Here is a 9036-nt window from a genome sequence, read left to right as displayed (position 1 = left end):
AAGAATTCTTCATAAAATGGAAGCATTTACCCTTGGATAAGGCTACATGGCAACCACTTTCTTACGTGCAACAAAAAGATTTACTTATGGAAGGTGTTTCTTGACCATGTGGCATGCTTTTCTTTAGATTTATAAGGGTTTCATAAGAAAGTATACATGCTAGAATTTCTTGGACAGATTTTACAGAAGTTCATTTGAAGGCTGCTTCTCATTGATATTGGACTTCAACGATCATCATGAGGAATGTATACATTGGGGAGAATGTTCACTTGATCGATGCATTTGCAACCTATTATGAGCTCATTACCATCCTCTCGATTGATATATATTGGAGAATATACCTAAGTATACGTAAAGCAAATTTTGAGAACAAAATCTTTGGAGAAAGGATGGTTTGTAGTAAAGTAAGAACTTTAGTTAGAACATGGGCATAGGCTGAACTATAAAAGGAGCTCATGGAACTTCATTTGTACCTTTTGATCATATGACTTTTGAAATGTACATTGAAACCTAGAGGTACCATACCTTGGCCTATAGAAGGGTATTTTCATTCTTTGGTGAAAGACTAAATCACTTAGACATTGTGTATGATCTCTTGCTAATTACATGTTAATGAACATAATGATTTGTCCCAAATCTAGCTTATAATCACTCCATTTCAAAGAACACATGAAGCATGCACAATGCCATCAAGCCCACAAGGCCACATACACACATGCCCGTAATTTATGGCTCTAATACCGATTATGACATCATGTTCTTCTAAGATCTACTTGCGTTCAACACCCCCCCCAACACACACACACACACACACAAAATGAAAAAAAAGTAAGCATATTCACCACACAAATCCTAAGCCCTAATATGCTAGCTCGTGTGTAACATGACACACCCCATTTCAAAGACATCTTTGATGGCTTGTTTAGTAAAATCAAGATTTGGCTTTGATGTATATCTAAAAACATGCTAGCATACATCTTAAGCTGGAGTAGACTTCTAGGCATGATGTACTTCATTAAGATTCAATTACTCTATGAACATGTTTTAGCTTTAGTAAAGAGAAAAAATGATCACTTTTATTTAGAATAAATTGCTATTGGCAAAGAGTAAGATCTACATGCATGAACATACATACATCATGATGACTAAGACATCATAGTTGTGGATGGGTTTCAACCCAAAGCTGAAATTTTTTGAGCTGCCATTGCATTTTCCCAAGGAAAGCATTTGCGCATCTGATGACACCAATTAGAAGCACTCACCTCATGTATTCAAAGCTGGTCAAAGGATTCAAAGACTGAAAAAGGCTACACCTTTTTATAAGGCTTTACTGCCCTTCCAAGGCAATTCAATAATTAATGAGATTGTTTACAAATTAGCTTTTCCACCTACGTTAAAGCTTCATTCTATTTCTCATGTGAGCAAACTAAAACAGGTGTTGAGGCCTGCAGATGGTCTTGTTTTCAACAAGGAGGTCGATCAATCTCTCAATCCGAGGAATTAACCATATTAACTCCAAACATGAAGAGGTTCTAGAATACTAAGAAAGAACCCATAGCAATATAAGTATCCTTGACTCTGATTCTTAAGGGGAGGGACTGATCCAAGCAGTGACTCTTTGGAGATGAAGTTATGTAGGACATGATTCTTGAACTCCCTATCTAATAACTTCGTGACTAATGGATATTCTAGTATAAATGAAGCAGTATGCTATGTGCTAGAACCTAAATGGGGTTAAGGTGATATATTTGGAACAACATGGGCATCTTTATGAGACATCTGCATTTTTTGAATTGAAGATGACATTTTTAACTCATCAATTACCTGTGGATCGACTGAGAAGTCATTCATAATCCCAGGCCTCCCTCACAAATAGACCCACATCTCAAGCTCAACGCTGACGATTGGTCTGGTAAGTTCATAGAATTTTGATTAAGACCATTCATGATGCCCAAGGAGGAGTACACATAGTAAGAGCGGTATGCAAACAATGATATTATTTAAATGGGGTGTGGATGATATCGATGTTGCAACCCAGACTGACATAGCTGGTATTGATGTAAGAGTTCCAGACGGATATCCTATCACACCTCCCCGATTTTATTTCGATCACATTGCACGCTGGGTCTCCCATTGAAACCTTATCATTGACTGTACAGCCTCTGTTTCAATTGTGTAAGGTCCTCCACAATCCCTACTATGTACAAAAGTGGTTTGCAGTCTCTGTAATCATACTGATTTATTCTAATCAGGCAGGGCATCATAATACACCTATTCCTTCATGTAAACTTGGTAACATCCTCATGCCAGCAATAATTCAATGAAGCTCGTATATACAGTGAATAACTTGGTAGATTAGCACTCCACAAAGAGCTTCCCAAGTCATCAGTGTGAATCAATATTCAGTACGCGATACCCCCAGTAATACCATCGCCATCATGACGAAGGCTGTCAGTTAACCAGTATCCGTCCCAACAGCCACCAACTCTCTGTGGCACACCACAAGCAGGCAAGCTTCATAAGAAAGATATACACCCACATCTGATAAAAGCAAGAAAGCTGCAAAACATATTATACCTGAACAAGAGTAAACTCAAAAACTTCCTCTTCATCAGGGCGTGCACCTCTTACCCACACCCTTTGCTTAAAACAGTGCTGCATGCTCGCAGGAACATCATGTTAAAAACTACCTCCCAGGGAGAAATCTTTGTCAAAGCTTACAGAATATCTATATCATATACATCGTGAAGAGTAGCAACATGCTTTATATACCTCATTCACAAATAAACTACTAAGAATCCGTGTTTCCTTGTGACCAAGGAGGACCCGGTACGTAGAGTGATGAAAGATTCGCCGGAACCTTTCAAACTGCAAGCAAAAGCAAGACTCAGTTTGGGGAGAAAAAGCAACACCAAAGGTCTTTGCGGCAGATGAAATGGCTGTTTTACCTGCCCTAGGTCAAAGAAGGGTCCAAAGTACGTGGAGCGTTGGAAAGGGTCAAAACCAGCAAACTGTATGAGCCAACAGCTTCAGTCAGCCCATAACAACAGTAAGACTTTCCACACCAAGACACCAGTCTCTTCTAACACAAGACAATGAGCGGTTATCTTACCCTATACATGACTTCCACACCATAATCTGCATGAGGCTGATCATTGTTACGCAATGCCTCTAGTTGGCAGCTGATTGTCTCTTCTGCTGTCATCTACAACAAACACTGATTGTTATAGAAGTCAGTATATCACCGCTCATTGCACATAAGTATCATAAGTAAGGCTTTCTTGATCCCACACATGCATTGTGCATTACAAAAACCCCTTTTGACATTTTTTTTACTTGAAGATGCCAAAAAAATAATTCAGCTACTAAATGGTGGAAAAGCATACGTCGAAACGAGGACCTACTGGCTTGTCTCCCCGTGTCTTGTTCCTGCATTCAATCAGAGTTCAAATTGCATGTGTTAAAATATAAGAATGCATAGGAGAAGCCATCTGTGCAAAAAATGAAATGCATGGAAAAAGCTGATAGTTCTTGGTCTAGCAAAGAACTGATAATAGAATGGAGAGAGAGAGAGTGTTGGGTTCAAGAGCGTCTATGAGACAAGTGAAATACATCAGAAGTGTATCATGCACATGGGCATAAAAAGAACTAAAGAACTGAATAAATAGCCCAAAACAGCTCCCACATGCTAGCCAGTCTTGCTCATGACCAAGTTGGGCCTTCATAAATGTTACTTTTTAACTCTCCGAAGGTGCTTGGCTGGTTCATCTGCACAACTGGACGCACCATAACTGACACAAACCCCTAATTTCTCGGGACATGCAGAGCATACTAGTACTGGATATTTTTTTATTTTTTCATTGAAACTTTCTCAAATTATTTTTTTAAGCAGGTCACAAACGCAATGAAAATTTCATATATGAATATATGATTCATTTTTATAAATGTAACATCGATTGAACTATTTACGCCCCTCAAAATCATGTTGAGAATTGTTTAAGCCACTTTTATGGCTTTCTTTGTATCTTTAAAAAACACCAATTTTTCAAATGACCCAACTTCCAATTAAAAGCCGTACCCAATTTTTTCTTTATAACAATTGGACACTCTTGAGTAGTTTTGTAACCGGCCTTCAGAAATTTGACGGGCGGTGGAATAAACACTCACACACAAAACACTTCATCACCCATGAGAACCTGGAAATGGAAAACAAACAGGGGAGCTAGAATGCTCCTGCAAATAGTACAAGGACACCGATTGGCCCCAAAACGCAGTGGCACCCCTTGCGGTATTTCTTTACTTGATCAAATATGAGTACAAAGTACAACTTGTCGAATCCTTTACCATTAGGATCCCTTTTAGCTTTTCACCCAGGACTTTCCAAGTAAGAACTCTCACTATTACAGCAAAGCATTCCATAGAGAAGGCACACCTGTACGACCCCTCTCTGCTTGAAAAGGTCTTCTCCATCTCAACCATGGATCTCACGAACCCTTTCCCAAACAGCAGTAGGACTGTACCAAACCACATGTCCTTCCTATGGTCACAGCTTGCACGTAACCTCGAGAAAACTAGAACCTGTTCACATAAATCCAAAGACATGCTTTCCTCATGAAACCAAAGACCTGTATCTGATAAACCATAGACCTGTATCCATAAACCATAGGCCGGTATCCTCGATACCTAAGTCCTGTTTCTTCTCGAAAGACCAATGTCCTGTTTTCATGACAGATAAATCCACATATATGCACCATCCAATCACGATGCCAAAAACCTAGAGAGAGAAAGATGCAGGACATGTCAAGCAATTCCTGAATACACATAGGTCCAAGTCGAAGAGCAACACACATCTCTTCCAAGAACATCATCCTGTGCATCTTAACTTGATCCTCTGTATCCAAATCTCGTAAACACAGCCTACTTGTGAAGAGAGAGAGAGAGAGAGAGACCCCTTGGCTATTAGCCCCTCGGTGCCTCCTTCAGCTCACCTTCTTCGAGAGAGAGATAGAGTGAGACCCATGCCGACTGCTTCCACACATGCAGCCACCTGGCGTAGTTTCTGCCTTGTGAAAGTTTGTCTCTCAGTTTCCTACCTTCGCTCCAAGGGGGGATTTGTTGGACATTCAGAGCCTCATGTGTGAACCCTCTCTACCCCGTGTGAAACTCCACTTAGCACCTCTTATTTCTAGCCATACACTTTATGTGGACATGTGGCTGGCTATGTGGCCATCTCACATTCACATCTTTCCATTCATTCTCCACCACATCACATCCTCTCACCGCTTCCATATACACCCGTGTATCTCTAATCAATCATTTCTATTCTAATCATTACGTGTATCTTTCTCTCTATTCTCTCTCTCATCTCACTCGCACACTCTCACCATGGGTGCCATACTGTTGTAACCGCCATAGCCCCAATGGTTCTCTGATCCAACAATAGCATCATGCCCTTTGCTGGTCCATGGCAATCTGACAACAGAAAACCCATGGAAACACTTCCCATTTGTCAAAAGAAATCTCCAGAGGATGTAACAACCCCAGTCCTAAGGCATTCAGCCTTTGTCACTTGACACTAATAACATTTGACCACAGTCCTAGACATGCGCCTTCATATAGTCCAATAAAACATTCGTTTTTCTAATTATAAGTTTGATGTACCCTCAGATGACCTGTCGTAGGAGTGTCATGACATTCAAATAAGAGAGCTCTTCTAAACTCGGCACTATCTAGAACACAAACTCTATCATTCCTAAACAGCCACCTGTTCTGAATTAAGGACTAATAGCCACCCTGGCAGGTGGTATGACCCTTGAGTCCTAGTCTAATACATGGGAGCTCCCCGCCGGGACATGCTGCCAATACCACTTGAAATGTCCATCGGTCCAACATAGCCCTCTCATGGAATCATATAAATCAACACTAATTTCAATGAAACTCAAAAAGATTCACCTTCCCAATCCTACTCAAGGCTCCAACTCGGCTCAAACTACCCTTCCTATTCTTTATTTCCAAATTAAAATCTTGCATATGTTTTGCCTACCGTGCCTTCCTTCCATTGATCCTAGGTTAACTATCCCATTAGGAATAGGACTTGCCAAGTTGGAAATATAGATACATCAAGAAACTCTCCATGTTGTAGATCCTTGCATCCCATACCACTAGGGTGTACCACATATAAAACTTACTTTAAACGATATGGTTGAGTAACGATGATCAATCCTTCCACAATCTCAATCTTGATGCAACTAAACCTCCACCTCATGTCATTGTTAGACGTACAGGTAGACCTATGGAAGAAACAGTCGGATTCGAATAAACCTTCAATGACTTCCTCAGTGAAATCCAATGACCTAGGTATATGAGCTCGTTGCATAAAGATCTTATTCCCACTTAGAGATTTTGGCATATAGTCACTCACCTTTAGAATCCCCAAGACGACCGGGAAAAATTCAACATGCTCCTCAAGAGTACGACAAATTCCCAAAATATCATCTAAGAATACCACAACGAATATCACCAAATAATCTCCAAGCAGATCATTCATCATCCGCTAAAAAAGTAGCAAGAGCATTCATGTGCCTAAAGATAATACAAGAAACAAGTATGCTACCACATAATGTATTCTATCTTAAAGCATCTTCCTCAACTATCCACAACTGGTGATAACCAGTACAAAGGTCAATCTTGAATCCTCCTGGATTTTAGGAGTCTGTTCCTTTGTATTCCACCTTATTAGAAATGTATGTGAACAACATGTAGAAACATGTTTCAATGCTAGATCTCTCCCAAATCCTCGGGAGCTTGCCAGACATGATGCTTTCCACTTGAGCTCCAATCTTCTTTTGATTAACAACATTAGTCACCTTTGGACTTAAGATTTTCATGCGTGTCTACACCATATGACCTATTTGACTCCTACATCCTTAACAGCTTGCAAGTGGGCAACATCTGACATGTGCAAGACTTACACATAAGACTTGACAAACTTGACCCTAAGACCTAGATGGTGCCTGGCGACATGTCCTTGGACAAAGGCTCGCAGCATGCACAGTGCCCACCCAAAAGTGTCTTGAGTGTACAGAATATGTGGAATATCCACATGGCACCCTAGGGCAAGTGACACCCAACTAGCACCTCTAGCATGACACGAGCATCTAGGTATTAAATCAGATGCATGTGAAGAAGACAATGCTACTCTACTTCAACCAGCATTTCATCCCACTGTCATGGACCACCAGCTTTTTCTGGCCTAGAGTTATACAATACAGGTCTGGGGACTTTGTACCCCAAGCTAATCTTGCTGTTGTGATAATCTTTATCTTTGCAGCTGCTCCTGCTGTAAAACCTGCTCCTTCTGGTTGGTTTACTAAAACTATTTGCTGCATGTCCGTAAATGCCCACCTGCACCATCCGCTGAGGGGGATCATGTCCTCCTAACTTAATAATAAGTCCCATGAAGACTACAACATCCAATTTTGCACTTCTAATAGAGTACCGAGTTGACCCCTCGCTCTTGCCTAGATAAAAAGCCACCTATCTGATTCTTTTGCTCACAATGTGAGTAAAACATCTGAGGCTGTCTTCTGCTCACCATCATGAAACAATAGACTTAAAAAATAAAATGTGATAACCAGATGTAATGACTTACCAATCGTAGTGTACAAGGGTTTTGTGGTGGTTGTTGGAAGGCATTGTCTTCACAATGGCCAAATACTTGTAAATTCGTGCTATAAGGCCTTGCATAGTGAGGATCCAGAGGCCTCTTCATATATGACAAGTGTTTGATTCCACTCCAATCCAATGAATCACACGGTGCTACTCCCATCCCATGTATCATATGGTGCCACTCCCATCCAAAGATTTTACAGTGCTCATACAGAGTGGCAGTATGCTTAGCCATGACTAATTTGTCTGTAGGGGTCTTCTCCAATATTAAGAGACAATATCCTCTATTGAAACCATATGTTTCTTTGCCACATGGCATGGCACCATGAGAATGCACCCATTCGGTGTGTGTGCGCCCACTCATGAGTGGGTAGGTGGCTGGGGTTGGGGAAGAGGGGAATTTGGGAGGGATTTTCTTCTTTTTTTTGGTTTCCTGATTTTTCAGAGTTAGTATCCTTAAGCACTACAATTTTATCACACAGTTTTTTTTTGTTTTTTCAAACGATGACTGTGAAAAAAATAAAACTTTTTTTTATGCTACCGTGTGTTTAGAATATTTCCCTGGAAGAAATTTATTTGATTTTTTTCTACTACTATCCTGTGTTTAAAATATTTCCTTAGAAAAGAATTCTTTCAAACCTCATAGTTAATCTTTGGAAAAAAAAAATTAAAAGTCTATATATATAATGTGAGAGGAGGAGTTCGAGGATAATTACCATTCAAGGGGGAGGTAGTCAGGTACTTCCATGGCGAGGCTGACTGTGGCAAAACTCCGGGGCCGGCTGGGTGAAGAAGGGGCGAAAAGGAGACAGAGCTTCTGGCCAAAGAGAGGCTTCCGGAGGCTCAGCAGGCTTGAGAAGGAGGCCGTGTGGTGGTGGTGGTGGTGGCGGAGGGCAGCAGCGAGAGGAGGTGAGAAGAGGGCAATCGCATGGCCGGCCGTTGAAGTCATCCTCCTCTTCTAAGGGCCGTCTTTCTTCTGAATTCGGCCCGTGGTGGAAAGCGTCCTACAATATATAGCCCAAGCATCTACACAACCACAAACTTTTCCTCATTTTTCTCAAATTTCAACCCTTTTTCCACTTATACCCTCCCAAAGAAAATCTTCATTTTGATTTGCAAATGGTATCGTGCCCATGCAAGTAGAATAATTATTATTATTCACTTGGGCCACTCTTCAAGTAGAATCTACATCACAGCATCTATGCAAGTATAATGTACACCAGAGCATCTGTGCATCTCCCAACATGAATTCACCTCAGACCAACTTCTTTATACAACCTAAACTATATATTGTTGAAAGTATTGCACGTGTCAAATATGAACTATCAACAAGCCGCTTGCTGTTAAGCACATCATGTGCATCTACAA

The 9036-nt window shown here is 40.7% G+C and overlaps 1 protein-coding gene across 1 annotated transcript; it reads right to left on the bottom strand.

Annotated features, from left to right (window-relative positions):
* Positions 1 to 1984: 1984 nt before the first annotated feature.
* On the bottom strand, positions 1985 to 8706 carry LOC147633536 (uncharacterized). The gene is made up of 7 exons (XM_086806637.1): positions 8385 to 8706; positions 3387 to 3429; positions 3113 to 3205; positions 2949 to 3011; positions 2773 to 2868; positions 2578 to 2655; positions 1985 to 2489 (listed from the first exon to the last, which is right to left on the bottom strand). Exons 1-7 carry the CDS (start codon positions 8615 to 8617, stop codon positions 2403 to 2405), a joined length of 693 nt encoding a protein of 230 aa, XP_086662763.1. The 5' UTR covers positions 8618 to 8706; the 3' UTR covers positions 1985 to 2402.
* Positions 8707 to 9036: the final 330 nt, after the last annotated feature.

This window comes from Cibotium barometz, chromosome 12, assembly GCF_041138505.1.
Source record: "Cibotium barometz isolate CiBa-2024 chromosome 12, ASM4113850v1, whole genome shotgun sequence".
NCBI lineage: Eukaryota > Viridiplantae > Streptophyta > Polypodiopsida > Cyatheales > Cibotiaceae > Cibotium > Cibotium barometz.
The sequence above is the reverse complement of the archived record's forward strand: the minus strand, read 5'-3'. Positions and strand labels throughout refer to the sequence as shown.

What these genes read in the sequence shown, in the direction of transcription:
- LOC147633536 (XM_086806637.1), bottom strand. Translation starts at nt 8,617, where the DNA reads ATGACTTCAACGGCCGGCCATGCGATTGCCCTCTTCTCACCTCCTCTC. An exon ending in CAGTAGGTCCTCGTTTCGAC is followed by an intron (nt 3,206 to 3,386) that starts GTATGCTTTTCC and finishes TGTTTGTTGTAG; the next exon opens with ATGACAGCAGAAGAGACAAT. An exon ending in TTGAGTTTACTCTTGTTCAG is followed by an intron (nt 2,490 to 2,577) that starts GTATAATATGTT and finishes GGTGTGCCACAG; the next exon opens with AGAGTTGGTGGCTGTTGGGA.